General features: G+C 43.9%; 1 protein-coding gene across 2 annotated transcripts in view; it reads right to left on the reverse strand.

The window, feature by feature from the left end:
• The window catches only part of LOC120798131 (fibroblast growth factor 14-like), a 53,948-nt gene that overhangs the window by 22,542 nt on the left and 10,255 nt on the right, over positions 1-21,151 (reverse strand). Inside the window, exon 1 of one of the 2 annotated variants that reach the window (XM_040142190.1) lies at positions 3,485-3,677. The exons of the other annotated variant lie outside the window; for it this stretch is intronic. Coding sequence (XP_039998124.1) covers positions 3,485-3,677 — 193 coding nt within the window. Of the gene's footprint in view, positions 1-3,484; positions 3,678-21,151 lie in introns of those variants that run through there. 2 annotated transcript variants of the gene reach the window in all.

Here is a 21,151-nt window from a genome sequence, read left to right on the forward strand (position 1 = left end):
TTCTGAATTGGAGGAAACCAATTTTGCAAACAGTGACTGTTCATCTATCCATTTTCTAGCTGTGTGGCTGGGTCAGGTTCATGTGGCAACATGGCAACAGAGCAGCCGAGATGTCTTTTTATTTAGCCCGCCTCTTGTTCCTCTTGGGGGATCTGCTGGTCATCAGAGGCCAGCTGGGTCAAATAGTTCCTACTGAATGTCCTGAGTAAATGCTTATTCAGATTTTTACTTCTTAGATTATATATTTACAGACTGAAATAACTATTTTTTCCTCTTTTTTTTTGCTGTATTTTATTCAGACAAATTTCGTCTGAGGCGTCTCTGCCAGGTGCCTGAAAAAGTACAACTTGCTTCTGTCAATATGAATGAGCGGCAACTCGACTTTTAGGCATCACTGGACTCCTCATCTCCACAGTGAATCCTCATCCTGGCATATCCATAATCTCATTGTCTCGGTCACTACGCGGAGTTCATGACCCTGTGTGAGGACAGGACACAACAACATCAACAACATCAACAAATCAGCAAAATCGAGAGCTTTGTGGTTCGGCTCCCTCCCCAGCTAAAGCACCTAACCAGCAGTCAATTTCGTCCTCGTAGTCCCCCGCACATTAGCATCAAAACCTAGAGATACTTGAACTCCCCCCGTCACCTTCCTGGAGCTGACACATGCAGTGGTTGTGATTTAGGGTTTTTGTGAGACTCAATGAGCTTGGAAAAAGGCCATGTGGAGGTGTGTGCCCCTTTAAGGGACGTCCATGACAAACTAGTCTCAGGTAAGAGGTTAGAACAAGTAGCAGCTGAATTGATTAAATGTTACTGACTTTGACGTGAGGGCACAGCAGAGAGTGCACCTCACACCCTGGCTTTGCATTTATACATCTGTCTTTCTGTTGGCTTAAAACCCTGTGTGAATTGAATACATTACAGCAGGTGCATTTGTGGACAAGAAGAAGCACCCGTCACATCACAAGTGGACTGATATCACATTTTTAATAAAAAGCCAGCTTTGTCTCCACGTCAGTCTAACTCTAGCTGACAAAAGTATGCAAATTTAAGCTGTATTGAACCACATCTTTGACTGAGTGGGGAAGGCTGCAGATCAGTTTGAGTCGGGTCTGTCTGTCTCTCCTTCACAAAACCTCTGGAAGACAGTAGGGGATGTTGGCAAATCTCTCTCATGCACACAAACACACACACAGACAGAGCACAGAGACTGTGGATGTTGCCAAGCTTTCACCAGCAGCTCTCACAGCTGGGAACACAGAGGAGGGAGAGACGGAGGGAGGGAAAGGAGGTGGTAGTAAAGAAGGGTGGGAAGAAAAAAGAGAGAAAAGTAAAATGAAGCCTTAAGGAGGGATGAAAAGATCTAAGGTATGTGGGGAGAATTGGTCGGAGAGGAGGAGGGTGATGAGCCAAGGATCAAGGAGGAAAGAAGGTAAGGGAGAAAGGTGACAAAAAGGACAAAAAAGAAGAGAGAGGAGGAACAAAAATGCAGAGAAACTGAAGCTAAGACATGAGTAGGGGAGGAGAAAAAAGAGGAGAGGAGAGGAGAGGAGAGGAGAGGAGAGGAGGCTGTTGTCATCTGCTCTTTCCAAAAAGGAAAGCAGGGATGGGGGATGAAAAGATCTGAGAAAGGTCGGAGAAGAGGATTAGATAGAGAGGAGGAAGGGTGGTAGAAAGAAGAGATGAGGGGGGAGAAGAGAAGAAAGGAGGTACGGGAGAAAGGTGACAAAAGGGGAAAATAAGGGAGGAGCAAAAATGCAGAGGGACTGAAGCTAAGACATGAGGAGAGGTGGAGACAACAAGAAGGAGGAGAGGAGAGGAGGCTGAAAGGGAGAAAAAAGCTGGAAGAAGGGATGAAAAGATCTAAGATAGGGATGGAAGATTAGGATGGAGAGGTGGAAGGGCCGTAGAATAAAGAGATGAGAAGGAGAACAGGATGGGGAAATGGGTGACAAAAAGGGGGAAAAATGGAGAGGAACCGAAGGTGAGACATGAGGAGAAGTGCAGGCAAAAAAAAGAGAAAGATGAAGATGAGAAGAAAAATGAGGAAAGATGGGGGGGAGAGGAGAGGAGAGGAGGCTGTTTCTAAAAAGGACACGGTAGAGGGGTACAAGGGAGAAAATGAAAAATGAAGCTGGAAGAAGGGACAAAGGTGAAAAAAAGAATGGAGGAGGTTGTTTTCGAAGGATTGAAGGACAAAAAGGGAAAAGAGGTAAGTAAAATGTAGAAAGAACATGAGGGTGGAAGGTAGTAGGGAAAAAAAGGAGGAGAAGGGGTAAAAATAGAGGAACTGAAGCTAAGACATGAGGAGTGGAGGTAACAAAAAGAAAAAGGGAGGAAGAGAGGAAGGAGAAGAGAGGTGAGGAGACGAGAGGAGATCACCTTCAGTTCCCACCGAGATCTGGAGCTCTGGCTCTCAGATCCCACAAATTCCCGTCCCTCACCAGACCAAACTGGTGAAAACCAATTCCTATCAACAATCCTCACATTCGCCTCCCCTCTATCACGTCCTCTGTCCCTCCTCCCCTCCTCTCATTTCCTCATTTCCTGCCTCCGTCCCTCCTCCCTCCATACACCGTCACCTGCTGGTTTCTCACACAATCAATTGATTACAACAGCACTTATCGCCTCTGCTATTGAACGCCTACCATGGCACACAGTCACAACATTCTCATTCATTTGCATATCTAATCACTTCTCTGTGCATTGACATATCGTCTATTGGGACTTTTTTTTTAACCTCCACATGAACAAAAAAGGGTTTCTGTTTTCTGCAAGAGAAAAATCAGAATTAGATGAGGCAGGTTGCAATTTCAAAATAAGAGAGAGGTGTTAGTTTTGCTGCTGCCATCGTGTTTTGGTCTGACATTTTTTCTGATGTTAGGGCAAAGTCTGATCTTGGTGATCTGGCACTTTGAATTGTGAGCTGGAAATGAGGGAGCGAGGTAGAGATGCAGAGAGAGAGAGAGAGAGACAGAGATAGAGATAGATAGATAGAGAGAGAGAGAGAGAGAGAGAGAGACTAGACAGACTAATCTGTGGCTTCAATAATGGATGTACCTGGAAACTACTGAACCATAGGGCACTACAAGACATGACAATGTGTGTATGGGCGCGCGAGCGTGTGTGTGTGTGTGTGTCACCACAGAGGAGAGAGAGAGAAAGAGAGGGGAAAAGAGAGAGAGATAGGGACGAGTCTGTCAGTCTGTGTTTATGCGTGATTGGGGTGTGTGCGCGTGTATGAGCGCGCACGAGTGTACATGCGTGCGCCAGCCAGGGCGTGCACGTGAGAAGGTGGTAGTGGAGCTGTGAATGTGGCCGCGCGTAAAAGTGCTTGCGCTCATGCGTTTTCTGCATGTGTGTGTGTGGAAGCGCGCGCGCGCACACATGTATATCAATATATTTGAGTCCACGTTATTGTCTGTGTGCATGCATGTGCGCGTTTGTTCGCCCCCCCCCTCCCAGTTTCCCCACAAACCTTGCCTCCGTAGCCGCCTCTTCTTCAAGCCAAATATCCGGACTTTGGAGAAGATGTCGACCAGGTTCCCGTTGCACAGCCCCTGCTTCTTACCGGGGCTCTTCCGCCGCCGGTGAGCAGTCGGTCGGTGGGCGTGTTGCTCTCTCGCCTGCCGCTTCTGCCGGATCAAACCGCTGGCGATGGCCGCTGCCATGTCTCCGCCGAAACAGCCGACACAAAAACAGCCCCGTCTCCGTCCGCGTCTCCAGTCTCTTCAGTTGTGTCCACCGGAGGGGACGGAGCGCAGACAAAACCAGACACAAACCTCCAGCCGCCGCTGCACCGGCTATGACAGCCCCATGCTTCAGCCAGAAAAGCGGTAAAGTCCGAAACCAAAATAAACAAACCGCTTCACGTTAAAGCATATTTTCCTGTTGTCGTTATTCCCGGGGCCATTGGTTTTAAACGCGCAGCGGTTTACCTGTCCGTCACGTTTCACCGGGGCTGTCTGTCAGTCAGATAGCGGCAGCTGTCACTGAACGGCTCCTCCAACCGAATTGACCGGACCTTGTTTGTCGGCGTGCGTTCCCATGGTCAACGGGCGAGACAAACAAAACCAAAATAAACCCCAGACCAGGGGGAAATCGCCTCGGAGAGCGGTTCTGCCCTCTCCCCTGAAAACGTCCGTTTGTATTCCTCTGACAGAAGCGCGGGGCGCGCGTGCAGCCGCGAGCCGCTCCGGCTGCGTGTAACTGGCGAGAGTCACCGGAAAGAGGGCGGTCTTTGGTCTTTCAAAGTCAAAGCTGGATAGGTTTCGTCAAATTTTTTTCAAAAGGATTATAGGCTACACATTAACGAGGTACTTTACGGAAAAAAGATGTTTACCGTTTGACAATTTAATACAGATTGTTATTATTATAATTATTATTCATTGCCTACTATTTTTTTTAATTCGTCTGTCATTTTTGCTACTTGTTGCTGCCATCAAGGGGCCAATTTTAATCGAATCTAGATCATTTTAGAAAAAAGATTTTAATGAAAATATAGCCAATAGTTTCCACTCTAGAAATACTAATATGGCATATTACACGTGATTGTTAAAGTATATCCCTTTTTTTAAATTTATACTAGCTGTTTTATGGATAATATTCAGACTATATTTGCTTTTTATTAACTGCTGCATGGGAACATTTCCCCTGCAGTTTCACAGTGAATGACCCTTAAGAGTGATTCTTTTAGTCCTCTTTTATGACGTGCCTGCTCTTATTCAACACTGACCTTCAGGTTCTTGTCACGGGCTGTGAACCATACCAAGCCTAATTGTGAGACTTTTTCAGTTTCAAGTTTTTTTTGTTTTTTTTTTCCTTTTCAAACGCCATACATAGGCTAAAATGATTTTTCAGGACGACAGAGGGAATATTACATGAAATGAGTGGGACATTTTTACTTAGAATATGTATTGATGATACGGTATTAATGCTAGTTCATTATTATTTTGAAAGTAATGACCGGATGTGCCTGTGATTGCGCTCCCGGGCGGTTTTGACGTCCGAAAGCGCGAGCGCTCAGTGGAAGCCCACTGTCGCTGGAGCCAGGCGCCGGGCGAGCAGCCACACACGCGCTCTCCCAAAAGCAACGTGTCATCGTGTCGTTACGGGGCCCCAGCGGCGGGGTGTGTGCGGGGCGTGGGCGCGGCGTCACCGGCCGGCGGTCGGCTGGAGCCGGGGGCAGGTGCCCCCCCCCCCCGGGGTGGGGTTTCAGAATGAAACGTGTGGGGCGATAGAACACGGTGGGCTTTTGGTCCCTTTTGCACCGGTTGGGATCCAAAACTGTAGAACAGAACATCTGACGTTCTTCGTACCACTTTAACCCACGGGACGTCTCTTAAAGCGTTGAACGGAGGCCCTATGCCTTGTGTGTAATCGCTTTGACAGGCCTATTAGAGGGCTATAATACTTAGCTGATGTTCTTTACAGGTAGGCCAGCGGTTATGGTGGCCTTTTCACATAAAATGTCCATTGCTCTTAAGTAATTCTTTACTGTTTCCGTCATTAGTGTAGGACACTGTACTATTTTTTTTTTATTATTTCCACTCGAGGTCATGTTCTCTGTATTTTTTCTGAGAAACTGGGGTTTTCATCAACCTCTGCTTTTATTCTACAATTAAAGCTAAGACTTAGTGGAGATTTTACAGGCTAATTCAAGCATTTTAAGTGTATATATATATATATATATATATACTTAAAAACCTTTCATTGCTACATGTTTTAAGACATCAAAATATTCTTCTTTCAATAATAATTTATGTCTACATAATTTAATGAAACTAAATCTGAATGCCTTAGATCTTCATGTTGGGAAAATATACACGCTTTACAGACAACCAGCTAACTGGAAAAATAAAATCTCCAAAATTAAAATAATCAAAGCATTTCACAGACTCTATTTTATGTCTGGCAAAAAAAAAAATCAGTGTTTCTGGACCTTCTGCGGACAGCCCCCGCCTTCCACGTTATTGCTCTATCTTTTGAAGGGACAGAGCGTATGAACTGAGGGCTACAGCAAACTTGTGAAACATCCTTCATCCCTTCAGCCTTAGTCATTTTATTTTAGAGCGACACCGGTGCAGAATGTAAACCGTCCGGTAATGTTTGAGGAGCTAATGCAGACGGTGGAACCTGCCTCCGCCCACGACCTCATCCCACACATCCCTACTGTGTATTCAGCCCCTGACAGGCTGTCTGAATGGTTTTTAAAAATGCAAGAGGTGGGCTAGGTGGACAGGCTGATAAACTGGAGGGGGGGGGGGGGGGCGCCTCACATGTCTGGTTTGTCCAATGTACACGTGCTCACACCTTTCAAAACAGCTGTAATCTTACACTGCGGGACACAGCGCACTCACATTTCCCCTCCACGGTGTAACACCGTGATGGGGCAGTGTCGGGTGTAGCACCGTGCCGGGCGCGTGTGTTTAATAACGGCTTTAAGTGTTGTGGTAACACTCAATACAACCGTAGCACGCGTCAAATGCGCCTGCGATCAGACAAAGTCAGGTGAGGCATTAACATTTTTTTTTTTTTCAAAAAAGTTATGTTCCAGTTTAAGTCTCGCCCAAATTTCCCAGTGCAGCATGTAGGTCAGCCGCCTCTCCAGAATAAAGAGCTGGGGCTGGGACCCAGCTGGATACGGAGAACGCTGAGGCGGGTGTTTTCCTTATGATGGGGGGAAACCGGGTATCAAAGAAAATCCCAGAACCCCCCCCCCTTTTTTTTTTCCAAATCTATCTGTCCTTATGATGAATAATGGACAGCAGGGTTTGGGAGTGTGGGTTTTTTTTTTTTTTAAGGGCAGTGTGGCACCGCCATCATATCAGGAAATGACAAATTCATTAACTCGGAAAAATATAACTCGGCACAGGTATTTTGACAGCAGTGTTAATGATAAGTCACAGGGACAACGTGGGCTGTAATACCTTAAAAAAAAAAAAAAAAAAAAACACACACAGTCCAACACTTTGGTGTAGAGTAAATTATGTGTGGCTACAATTCTGTTTGGATATTCATAGTTCTTGCAAGGATCCACGCTAGTGTCGTCGGTGACATCCGGACAAGAAAAAGCGTAATTTCCCCTCTCGCACAGGAAATATCGAAAAATCCGAGGGGCCGGTTGCCATGAATTTTACTCATCACATTTACGCCCCTAAAGGGGGGAACCATTTCCCTCGGAGCCGGTCCCGGATGCCACCTTTGCATGTAAGATGTCTAACTGTCAACAGGCTGATTGTCCTTCAACAGGCCGATCGCAAGCGTTTTCCCCCAGAGGATAAAGCCTTTTGATCCCAATGTCGATTGTTGCCTTATTCATAGTTGTTGTGACTGTTATGTGTGCATTATGGTCACAGATCACTGAGGTATGGCTACATTCAAATACAAATAAAATGTAAAATTCATTTATTATCAGTTCTCGTGGCATTTGTAGCCTGTATTTACTATAATTTATTTGTGTTATTTTATGTAAAACCTTGGTTTTAACTATTTCAAATAAATGAAATTGCCATTCACTCTTAAGTATTTTTTGTCAGTGTTGTATGGATCCAAAAAGAGGTTGAGGGCAGCGGGTGAAGCATAGGCCAATAAAAAAAAAAAAAGATCAAATGTCGACTAAAAACCTAAACCGAAACATTTCAGCACCATGGACAGCAAAACAGCCTCTGTCTGACTCTGTGTGTGTGTGTGTGTGTCTGTGAAGTAAGTGCTATTCATAGACACGCACACACACACACACACACACACACAAACAGACACAGACGCACACACACACACACAAACACACACACGCACGCAGAGAGAGAGAGAGAGAGAGAGAGAATGAGTTATTTCCAAGTACGTCTTTCCTTGTGCCCACTAGGTGGCGCCAGAGCGTGTCTAACAATAGAGTTCTCTGATAACGGTATTAACGACATCAGTATTAACACCAGTAACACAGTTAGCAGCTCTCTGTGTGTGGTACATAATGATGAGGAGCAGATTAGGTCCCTGTGCGGATAAGATAAAAGGCTGAACGGCTGAAAAACGTTTATCGCTCCCTTAAAACGCTACAATAACCAAATGGAGTTCTGAATGCAGATATAAGCTTATTAGATCTTTGTCTTTGGGAACTGAAGATATGTTAGTGCCATTAAGCCTTGTATAATTTTTCACTCTGATACATCTTCCTTCAGTTGCTCTTATTACGCCCTCAATTCAAAAGATCCATCTAGACAGCGGCGGCATCAATTCGTCATCCTGGTTCTTCCTCTTTTGTCTCATCCCAACAGGTAGACCCAGAATCTTCGCAGGCTCTCCATCTTTTGTCCTTGATGTTGCTGACACGCAACTATTTCAACATACAGTATCTCTCCTGCTTGTGTCTCTCCAGCGGGGGGAAGAACAAAAATAAAAAATGTGTCGGTGTGTACTTGTGTGTGTGTGTGTGTGTGTGTGTGTGAGGAGGGGTTGTATATGCTGTTGGATCCAGGTCAGACCAAGTGAAGGAGTTATGAATAAATCAAAGCTACATTTACACATTAAAATTCATCTCTTCTGTTGCTTTATATAACATCCCATGAAGGCGGGACACAGCTCTCCGACTTCAAAAGGAAAATTCTTTACACCCCGTCCTTCTTCCATCTACTTATTCCACCATCCATCCCCTCAAAAAAATAAAAATAAATAAATAAATAAAAAACTATGCCCATCCCAGTTCTTCTTCATGGTCCGTGGTTTGCAACAGAACACACACAACACACACACACACACACACACACAGGGATTAACACAAGATCACACACACAAATCATGCAAGTAAGGAGAGATATGCTGTAAATAGAAGGAAACGCTCTCATTAAACATCCAGCTCCCCGCTGAGGGAGCACACACAGACACACACTACTATTCTGAAGCTTGTCTGTGTTTATGTGTCCACACAATTTTCCTCTGGGTCTGTACAGAGGCAGCGGCGCACTCTACAGGCAATAAAAGAGAACAGCACTCTCCACTCACTCCTCAATCCCTTACTTTTTCACACTTCTGCTTCTCTCCAGCTCATCCTTACTTTAGGCTGGATGCATTTTTGATTTTACACACTATTTTACCCACTGGCTTCGCTACATGTCAGCGTTCTGTAACTTTTCCGCCAGTCTTGAAGAGGCTTTTCATGACCGGCAGTGACGGAAGGATCATTCTCACAGCAAACTGTATTTTCATACTCAAACAAAAGAATCAATGGCCAATATTTCACTTTTATATAGCAAATTAAATCTAGATGAAAGTTTAAAAGTTCATTCAAAAGTTCATTGTATTTTCATGAAATTTTTATATCATTCTATCTCTATTGAGTTATTTATAGAGATTTTATGGTGGCTAGTTTGTCATGTGATATATTGATAAATAGTAACAATTACGTCATCAGCTGTGATGGTTATAATAATTCCTAACGACTGTTTTTGGGGGCCTCTGGTGGCGGCTAGGCTGGCAGTGAGCTGCTCAGATCGCTTACATGCAGAGACAACTCCCAGAGCCACAGATCTTACAGTTACACCTGGCAGAGCGCTTGTTTTTCAGACATTCGGATCCAACGCCCTCCTCGGTGCTGTGGTCTGCATCTCCACGGTCTCGTTTTTTTTTTTTTTGTAAGACACTAGCACGAGGGCAGTGGTCACCTTCTTTCATTCAGTCTCTAACTGTCAGTAATACTTCAGTAGTGAGGACGACAGCATATACTGTGCCTTGGAAAAAAGAGACCAGACTTATCTAGTCAACACCTGGCCAGACTGGGCATGAAACTTAGTATGGATATTTCATGAGAGGATCCTTAGTCATTTGTTGACTCTAATAATGCAAGAAGTTTGCTGGGGGGGATTTACTGAGCAGATTTATTAAGAACCCTTTTTCAGCCCTGCTACCGGTAAAGCTTTAAGAACAGCAAAATCTTCACTATGCTTAGTGGGGTGCACAGACTCTCTAAGGAGTAGGTGCCCCTCTGGTGGGACATTAGGCCAAAACATGTAAGTGTCCCATTGGGGAACAGACACACCCTGGTTAAAAAAAAAGTTTCAAACAACATGCAATCTGGTCCTTCAGGGAAAAAGGGGGCAGGGGTGGTCGCTGAGTTTTTAATTTGTTGTTGGTGTCTATAACCTTTTGCTTCAGACTTACAGTTGTTCTCTATTACAAAGCATTGCTTTAAGGAGCAGATTAATGTGAATAAACCCAAATGGACCTAGCCAAAAAGAAAAAAAAAATCAGAAATGAGATGCTGATAGCAAGACTGTCTTTTGACAAGTTCGATGCTTTTGTTCTCAAACAACCGGGAAAGAAGTGCCGCCCACGCCACCAAGAAAAGAGGAGTTATTGTACCGTACTGGCACCAAACCACCAAGACTGCTCAACCACCCTGAGAGAAGTATTGAACATGTTGGGTGTGGGAGGATGAAGGTGACTGTCTGGTTCGGATCTTTGTTCTCTGTGCATTTAAAAAGAAGCTCACAGATATACAGTACAATAGAGGAACTGTTTTAACATTTGCTCTTTTTATTGTGAATTTGTTAACACGTTTTTCGAAAATGCTCTCTATTGTCCATACTTTTGGACCCTTTTGGTCAGGGGCTGTTTTGGTCTAGGTCCCTTGGTCAGTGAAGTGAAATCTTAAGGCTACAGCATACAATTATATTTTAGACAACAGTGCTCCTCCCGCCTAGTGTCAGCAGTCCGGGGAGGGCCCTCCTTTGGAACATGACGACGCCACCCTGCACAAAGCCCGGCCCGTAACAAAACGGTCCTCCCGGTTTGGTGAGGAAGAGCTTGACTGGCCTGTGCTATGCAGGGCCCTGACCACGCCCCTGGCTTCGGAGCGACATGCTCACCTGTCACGCGCGGGCGCAAGGTTCGGTTGTCCACACAGTTTTGGCCATGTCATGTACCTAATTTCAGTCTTACTCCTAACTTTACTGTTAAAATGGCTGTAACAGTGAAGACTAATTCTTACAGGCCATATAGCACCAATCTTCTCATCTAGCTCTGGGCAGGAAAATGAATAAGTGTCTCTGAAAATGTTGAACTTTTCCTTTAAATGGAAGGTTCCCCTGGTCAGAGCAGGCTTCATTTCTACTCTCCATTTAAACAACAAAAACTGCAAGATCCAAATTCTTACTCGCTTAGATTTATAGCACCTCCCAGAGATTATTTGTCAATCATACGGCATCTCTGTAGGTGGCGCTCCCATCTTTGCCTGGCCAGCCACAGTGGCTCTGGCTGATTTAATGTGGTCCATTCCTGCTTTGAACAAACGGGACACAGAGAAAACAACGACAAAGCAACAGGTAAACGTCGCAGCTATGTGTTAATGTGCACGTAGGAAAAGAGCCATGAAGACCTTGAAGTCTGGTTATCGGAGTAGAGGGGAGTTGGCAGAGACGGGGATGATGAAGGGCGATGGGAAATGGAGCCATAGGAGGGGAAAGAGAGGCAGACAGGGAGGTAACAGATGTGGGTGGGTTTTCCCCAGACAGGAGTGTGAGGATAGCCACTCTGAGCTGAGCAGGATGAGTCATAATTCACATTCAGACACCCGCCCACCCACGCGCAAGCACGCACGCACGCACGCACACACACGCTGGCACGCACACACACTCACAGAAGCACAGACACGGGGAAGTCCACTGTTACCTAGGTAACGAGTGATTAGTGACGCAGATGGGTCTCCGAAAGGAGGGAGAGAACACCTGCTGAATGCTGAGAGGATCACACACCGACATACACACAGGCGCACACACACACCTGGGAGCAATTGCATTCATCGTACTGCGTCTCTGACCTAATCTCGCTGTTCCGTCTGTGGGTCGCCTCTTTCTCACACGCACACGCACACACGCACGCACGCACACACACACACACACACACACATATATGAGAAAAACACTGTTAAAAATTATTTCTGGGGATAAATCGATGACAACAGCCTCTTCTCTCCTTTCCTTCCCTTTTCTTCTCTCATTGTTTCCTCTCCTCTCATCTCCTTTCCCGGTTTCCTCTCTTTCTTTTTCATCTCATCCTTGTCTCTCCTCTTCTCCTTTCCTCTCGTCTCCTTTCCTCTCTTTTCCTCTCACGTCCTTTCCTTGTCTCCTCTCGCCCTTTTGTCTCCTCTGGAGACAAACCCTTTTGTCTCCTCTGGAGACAAATGCGGAAAAAAATGGAGGAACTCTGCATCAACGCCGAGGTACGTTTTGAGTATCGTGAATCAAGTGCCATGGTGCTCACAGAAACCTGGCTCCACAAGGTTATTCCCAACTCCCTGGTTGAAGTTGAGGGCTTCTCTCTCATCCAAGTACATCTAATAGCGACATACATGACTGTGTTTAACCCCAGGTTTAGACAGTGACTGTGTGGTCAGAAGTTGCCAAACAAATGTAGATGAGTCAGTCCCCGTTTATATAAGCTTTTGTGTGGCTAACGTGGTCAAGGTCCAGTCACTCCTCCGTCAGGTATGCACCAATTAGTCCACAGGCCAAGGCGGCATCGCTGCTCTTCTTGCTGGGGGTTTCGGCAGAGCAGTTGACCCCGGCACGGTGCCCTATTTTCCAACAGTCACTGGACTCGCACGCTGTCCCTGCCCTCTGGAAAGAAAACTGCCATTACACCAGTTTCTATGAAACCCCATCCAGTTGGCAACAATGATTACGGACCGACAGCCTTAACTTTCAACCGGGATGCAATGCTTGGAAAAATATACGGTTTCCTCCCTCAAAGTAGATATAAATCCACTTATAGACGGAGGAAGGGCACTGATGACGCCATTCACAGCATCACCCATCTGGTTCGGAAGCATGTGGAAGGACACCGAGCCCTCTGCTCGCCTGCTGTTTGTTGATTTTGGTTCAGCTATCAACGCCCTTCAGCCTTCTCTTTTGATATTCTTTTGATCCATTCTTTTCTGACAGATTGTATCCACTATGTAAAGGTCAACAACACCCTCTCAATCAGTACTCTCCTCCTACTCTCCCTGTTTCCTCTCCTCTATCTTTGTAACATCCCCAACTCAGCAGGGAGGAGGAGAGAGGGAATGGAGGGACTAAATTATTCATTCATACCCCCCCCTCTCTCTTTTCTTCCATCTCTATCTGCTGTCCCCGGTGTCTTGAATCCTCCTCCCCTCTTTCTTCTTTCTCCGCTTTCTCTCTGTTATACCTATTCCTCTCCCATCCCAAGTTTCTTTCAAGGCGTCTCTCGCTCCCAGCAAGACCAGTGAAAAACTTTACATCCACTGGGTGCACACAGATAAGTGAATCACAGGAAGACACACAGCAACACATATATAGTGTTTCTGTTCCTTTCATACTAGTTTGTCATTCAGAGTGTATAAAGAAGCTTTATTATAACGTATAACTTCCTGATGCGAGGAAAACCAGGTTAAGCTGACGGCAAGACGAGCCAGCCCTTGTAACCTAGCAACCACAGACAAAGTCATGTGCACCATCACAGATGTAGAGAGAGTCATTTTTACTGCCTACCGTACCTAAATGGAAGTCGTAGAGAGGTTTTCCTATTCGTCCGAAGTGAGACCATGTAACTTGTGCGGAAAAGTAGCATAAGTAGGGAATACTCCTAAATACCTGTCCCGAGTTTTCTAACATTAGCTAGCACAAGCTACGCTGAGCCACCGAACCAAGTAAGGGTGTGAGCAAGGAAGCAAAACCCCTATTGAGAGAGGATGTGTTTTACCTCATTTGAATTCAACTTTTCATTTAATAGAGTGAGTACGTGTTATTTCTTTGTTCAAAAGTCACATGCTCTTGCTTTGAGGCCTAATAAAGCGCAATATGAGCAGAAAACCCTGGTTTCACTAAGGACCTGGGATGCGGTTTGAAGCAATTTTGTCTCAACAGATATTTTTAAAATATTGTTTTTTCACAATATAATAAAAATGTCATTCATAAATTGATGCATATGCTTAAGTGCTACATTTTCATGTCCCATATCAGACACAATAAATACATGAGACAACAACTAAAGCCTGAAGATGACAACAAAACAACTAAAATCCCTGGACTGACAGGATAAATCTGGGTAGGGAAAGTGAAAGATTAACTGAGATTCCCCATGAGCAAGGCCCTTAATCCCCAGCTTCTCCAGTGGAGCTGCTCAGTGGCCAGTAGTGAACAGGTCTTACCTTAAAAACAGAATGTTGCTCTTTGTGAAACTTCCCTGAATAAATAAAGATAAAAACAAAACAAACAAAAAAAATTGAAACTAAACCAAGAAACAAGGAAGCTGATTTAATTTGCATCAAAAGAACAGATGATCAACTGAAGACTGACGGCAAGAGCAACGATTACGACAAAAGAGAGAGACCCACAAACACATGCACATTTGCACTTACAGATATGTTGAGTCAAGCCTTTCACTGCTATTCGTTTACATAGAGGAGACAGATCGTCTGGAAAGAGTCAAGTGAAACCAAAGAATAAGACAAAACTACTGTTCAATTTGTCTAGGACTTAACTTGTGGCATCATTCTATTTAACCTTCCCTTACTCTGGTTGCCGTTGAGTTGCATAAAAAGCAACAAGTGGCTTGTTTTACTCACCAAAACGCTTCCCCCTAAACTCAGCGTAATCTCAGCCCCATTTGGATGCTGACAAACTGCAGTCCTTCCAAGACACCACAGGATTTACTCAGGATTGTGGCAAGTGTTAGGTGATGTTTGGGCTAAAATCAAACAGACAGGTTGGGGCCACGCATCATTCCCTTAGCTTTTGTCAAAATCTGATCATAGATAGAGGTAGTTCTGTAAGAAACAGGGAAACAAAGCAGCGGAGATCAATCCACCTTTTTGCTCTGTTAATATTTCCTACCGGGGAATAAAAGATATTGTTTTAATAATCAATATAATGTACTGTACGTAACTTGTTGGATATGCATAGATTAGAATATCTCTGTCTTTTGTGACCCACAGCTCTGTTGTTTGGTTCAGTTTTTAAATAAGCCATTACATTAGTTTTACGTGTTACACGTAACATTTGGATGACATATAGTCATGGAGGTTTCCGTGTCAGCTTCTTATACTTTTATATTTAATTTCAGTAAACATAGAGGATGCTCCAAAAAGATTACCCAGAAGGTGTATATTTGAAATCAATTCATTTTATGTGGAATCTATCAAACAAATATCAGTGTATCAAGCTTATAAATCTCCTGAGACCCGTCTGCATATCAAGAAATCTCAAGGTTAAGCACTTCTGACTCCCAACAGCAGGACTTGGATGTAAGTAATAAAGGGCTTCATGGGCCGTGGTCCCTCTAAACACCTCACATATTACTATTGATCTCTCTTTTAAAAGCTCCCTGTTTTTAGCTACGGGGACATTTCGAGGCAGTATTCCCAGGAAGTGCTGTTCTAATACTTCTGGTGTCGTTGGTACTTTGAAGTGTGAAGTAATAACATTGAAAGTCAATTCGTGTTAGTCATGCCTTTTCCCCAGAGTTACCAACTGTAAAAGAATAAATAAATAAACTGCAGCCACTGGACCAGTCTGAATGGGATGGCTTCCAGTTAAATTACCAGGTCATTAGCAGAGGATGCTAACACCAACTTCTAATGGGAGAAGACATGCAAACGCTGTGTTCACTTGCACTAGGAAAGTAAATAACTATAGCTAATATCTTATTGCACTGTAGATATCGAGAGATGTTTATTAAGTAAATATATTTAGACTATATGGTTCAGTAAAGACAATCTAATCTTATGAAGCATCCTTACAGCTATTTTATAAGCAGTATGTAGTAATAGGGTGTTGTTTTAGAGCATTTCCCTATTTTGTTTGGATTTTCCCAGATAGGTCAGAGGTCACAAGGCAGCTGCCGAAGCAGGTACAGTGGGAGGCTCAAGTCATCAGTGACAATTTTTCACGCAAAATGATAACGGCTGAAAATGGAAGACTTCTGCGTCAGAGCGGTTACATAAGCACTCCAGATCTTTCCCCAAAAAGTCAGAACTACAGAGGAAGACGAGAGGAGGGGGAGAAGAAAAGAGATGGGTGGGGGGGGGGGGGGGATCACTACAGAAACTGAAGGGAGAACTCCTCCAAGCAAGAGTCTGAATTAAGAGGGTGCTGAAAGTCAAAGTTGGGTGGAGGGGCTTGAAAAAATATTTATATAAGGTGAAAAATTTGTGTAGGAAAATGTAAAGATAGCAGAAAAGGTACAGTCTAAAGCAGGGTTACCACATTTATGGTAAGACATAATCTCCGTTTCTTACACTACTGTTCATTTTGGTTCTGTGTTTTTAGAAATGTTTAAAATCAATGTTCTACGGTGACTTTTTTTTAAAGTTTTGAGTCTGGGTTTTGAGTATCAAATGAATAGTCTTGTAGGAGTCAGAGAGAAAATGAGAACTAGAAGGTGAAGGGTTGAGAAAATGTATAAAAAGGGTTCAGTATCAGCTTATTGATATGTATCTTAAAAGATAACATGAGGGAAATCACATTCAAAGTACATAAGAAATAAAAAGAATGAGAAAATGCATTATTCATTTTAAGGAGTGTATCAAAAGCACATCATGATTTATCATCCTCATGCAGTGCAGACAGTCAGGCAGACTGCTGTGAAACCACTTCATCTTCTCCACTTAACCCACGCATCATGACTGCATTTGACAGCTGACTTCTATGAGACTGCAGCTGCCAGTGCGTGCGACCACTGTTTTTAACAGCGACTAGCGTCTGTTTGCCAAAACGCAAAGAACACACAGGCCACCACGTGGATCTCTTACATTCGTGTTATTCTGAATTATAATAAATCAAATCAAGATCAATCACTTTAGACTAAAATATCCAAGGTTTGGGTTTAGGCACAAAAAATACTCCATCATTGAGAGCCACTATAAAACGCTACTTCTGCCTTTGCCGCCCATCCATCCATCCATCCATCCATTCATCCATCCATCCTCTGTGCATCCTTATCCTGCTCAGGGTTATAGGGCATGGGGGCCACGGTCCAGAATGAATGGGGAAAGAGAGCGGGGTACATCCAGAACAGGCTTCCAGTCTGTCACAGGGTGGACAAACACAATCACCTAACTTGTCAAGTCACCTGACCTGCCCGAACCTGTGTTTAGACTATGGGAGGAAACCGGTACATGCCGTCTTCTTCCGAACTGCTTTTGTCAGACCATCTCTTCTTTGAAGAGTCTGTAATACGAACTGTGACGTCTTACACTATGTGTCTACTGGGCTGTCCTGCTAAAGGATTAGGAGGCCAGTGGCTGAACTTGCAGGGGTCATCAGTTCATCTAGTTCCCCTGGACCGCCCAGGGTGTAATAGCTTGTGCTCGCTCAGTCTCCCTTCCCGCAGCTGGCGTTCACCCGCGTCTGTTCCTTTTCCCTTTGCACCGTTCCACGCCTCTCCACGCCGCTCCCACACAGTGCGTACACAGTGTGTAGACTCCCCTCTTGCTATAGTCCCTGGGCCAGTTTGTGACAAAACACAAACGCCTGTTGATACGGCTGAGTTGTAAAATCAATGAGCAGAGCAATACTGTGCAGTGCAATTAAGTGCAAACACTTTAGTACCGTGTTGTGGAGGAGAAGGGCAGTTCTGTACATACAGTGCAGTGTACACTGGGACAATGTGAGAGAAGTCTGTCAATATTGATTCACTCTCTATCCCACTATGGTTATGTATGTGTTTGTGTGCGTGTGTGTGTGTGTGTGTATTGCATTGATCTGGGTCAGAAAGCACCAAGAGCCAGAGTAGAATTGAATGGTTCCCCAACAGCTGCCCTCTTCCAGCCTCAGCTAAACCACAATTCCTAGCCCACTGCTCCTCTGTCAACAGTATTTTTTTTTTTCAGTGTACTGGCCCCCTTATTGAGTAATGGCAGTGATTTTCTTCTCATGCCTCTGAGATGTTTGGCTGGATTGACTTGATTGACTCTCCGTAATCAGTCAGTCACGTCTCAGATGGGTCATTGTCTGCTCGTGTTGGCAATGCTGTCACAACACTCGGACATCATATAAAAGACACACTTGAGTTGGTTCAAATCCATTCTGCCTTTGCTACTACAGATTAAGTTTAAATTTCTTTTTCTTCACAAATTTTTTGCTGGGTACAACATGAAAAGCAGCTCCATATTTTCCCAAAGAAGGAGATTAGAGCCGGGCTTGATGCTGCTGATGACAGGCGCTTTCTTTAGCAGCAGTTTTTTGTTGCCCCAGTTTCAAACGCTCCTGTATGTGCGGCTGACTGAATAAAAGATAAAATTAGTTTTTTGAATAACCGGAGCACAGGGCGTAGGTAGATAATGCGACAAGAGATAAAACTTTGTCAAGCATTTAAGGCTCAACAAAGGAGAATGTGTTCACCGCCACCCACAGTTGTGCACATGCTGGGCGAGAACTTAAGCTTATTTTTCTCGAAAGCAGCAGCTCCAGGCAGCCACAGTCTGAGCAATGAAATGCCTATTGTTTCAGCTGTCATGTTGGGAACAAACCTGTTATTCCTCACACCTCTCACACCAGAGAAGTTCACAGTTGGATGGAGGAGTAGGAGGAGGAATGACCAGGTGGAGGAATGTTGTTCTTTGCATTGTTGGGGTCAGTTGCGATGATGATGTTTAACCAAGAATCTGAGGTGACACAATGAGATGTGTCCCTTTTACTTCTTTCTATAAGTTTAACTTTAGATACATAAAAGAGTGACATCAAAATAGGCTGAATATGAAGCCTAAACTTGCCAAATAACACCTGATCCTGATTATAGAAAACCCCTGTCTGAGGCTGACAATAACACTGAAGAGACCTGTGATTAATCTGTTTTCTCACCAGTCCCGCATTACGGGAGCTTTGTATCCACTATGTGCATCTGTGTATGTCTGTGTGTGTCCAGTAATCCCTCTGGCAATGACAACATGAACAGTTCAGCAACGTGGTCCAACAGAGGATCCCATTCAGCCCGCGAGGCCAACATGAGACCGCATCTCATCCAAACTGTGCCACAATACAGATCTAAGAGCAACACTTCTCACAGGTAAGGGGATACAAACGCAGCATGTCTACTCTCTGCTGAACACGTGTTGTGCATTGAAAATACTTTAAGCATTTCACACCCGTGTCCATTCGTGGACAAGCTAATGGATTTCGGATGATAGAGTGTGAGCCTGCTTTAGAATTCATTCAAAACTGGACAAACAGGCATGAAATTGCACCCAATCTTCTCGTTGCACATGTTCCTTTACTACAGTGACCATGGACATTGTAGTCAGTCCCATTTGCACCATCCTGCTGCTGAAAATACTCACTAGAGAAAAATGCGTAGTAATCCACAGCCGGGAATAGTCCCGGACGAATGTATGATTTACTCCTGTTTGGGCAACCTGTGCTACAAACTACTGTGCTCATCTGTTTAAGGAAATTTGTGAGAATTTTTAAAAATGTATGTTTTATTTTGTGACCTTTTTTTTTTTTAGAGATTTACGTCTTCAGTATAGGATCCATTAGGCCTGGGGGTGAGTGCCACAGACAGAGTAGGGAAGTCACAAAGTAGTGACAGATGGATTAAAGATTGTTGGACATGTCTCTACAGTTTCTGACGACAAAAAGAAAAATACAGATTGAACCTATCCTTATCTTTTAAATGATTTAAAGTCAGCAGGCCTTCAGAGGAGGATGGTGCAATTTTACTCGCTAAGTCCATCCCCCACCCACATCCCAACTGCTTTAATTTGACCATATTGGCCTTTGAAATTTCTTATGAATCGTTGGCATGTGTTGGTCAACATGCTGTTCTGTGTCTGTATATTCCTGCAAATTATACTGTTTTCTGATTGAAAGAGCTCACTTGCCCAAGTGAATAAACACCTATGGTGATCTATGTGGGATGGAATTTGCATTTATGGGGGTGTTTGCCACTTCCCATTTAATTTTACCATCGCAGCTTTTCTCCGTTATGTCTCAACCATAAAATGATAAATCACAGTCCCCGACAAAGTAGAGGATGTGGACATACTGGTGGATTAAAAATGTTCACATACATGTATCTCTATGGGAGCAGTTGTGTGACTCACATGAGACAAGCAAGTGGAACAAGAAAATGAGTTTGCTAGGAAGGAAGCAAACAGATGAGCAGCTTTAGTGGTGGGCATCATGACCTTATCTGACTACAACACACACACACACACACACACACACACACACACACACACACACACACACACACACACACACACACACACACACACACACACACAGAAAACACACAGACACACACACACACACATCATTGACAGCCATATAATCCAGAGTCCTCCAGAGGGACACTACCTGACCTATCAAGTACTATAAAGGGCCCATCGGTTTGTGTAGTGTCCCTATGTTTGTTTTGTAATTTATGTACACTCTCAGTCTCCAAATTGTGCTGGGCTCAGGAATCACAGTGATCATGAACTGACTCTAAACTGCCTCCAAATTCACTCGCATTATATCACGCTAAAGCCTGACTGGGATGAGGCTAAGTCATAGACGGTCATATCTGCGGTAGTTCTGGACAGCAAAGAAACTACATCATCTTTTGTCCCGTAAAGTGTCCAGTCAAAATTCAGAAAGATCTGAAATTCAATTTTGTTTTTCTTTAGCATCATTTTTCTGTGGCAAACTACACTGAAGTTGACGAGGTCAGGCCCAGTTTGTCTTCACTATTTTATGATTTGATGGTATGAAGTTATCTTAACATACCATATAATTGGAAGCTGTTTTACAATAACTTCACATCTGCAAAAACTAATTTTTAGCAACTAAATTATACACTGTTCACCATGGTAAGTATGAACTGCTGAAAAGTTTTGAAAAGTTTCAAAAATATAAAATGGTCAAGTTTAAATCATGATGAAACCAAATACAAGTATAAATAAGTCAATACATAACCACAGCTGGCACCTCAAACTGTATATTTGGATGTCTGCATGAAAGACATTGAACATAGGGTTAAATTATTGAAATGATTTCAGTCATTCTCTTTAGTCTCTCTCTCTCTCGGGACAGATGTTTCCAGTGTAAAGAGTATCTTACCTGGTTCAGCTCTGCCCAAAGCACTCTTTATTCTCCTCTCTGCTACCTTCAGTATAAACTCAAAGTCCATGACTAACACGCACACACACCTG

This window comes from Xiphias gladius, chromosome 13 (genome assembly GCF_016859285.1).
Source record: "Xiphias gladius isolate SHS-SW01 ecotype Sanya breed wild chromosome 13, ASM1685928v1, whole genome shotgun sequence".
NCBI lineage: Eukaryota > Metazoa > Chordata > Actinopteri > Istiophoriformes > Xiphiidae > Xiphias > Xiphias gladius.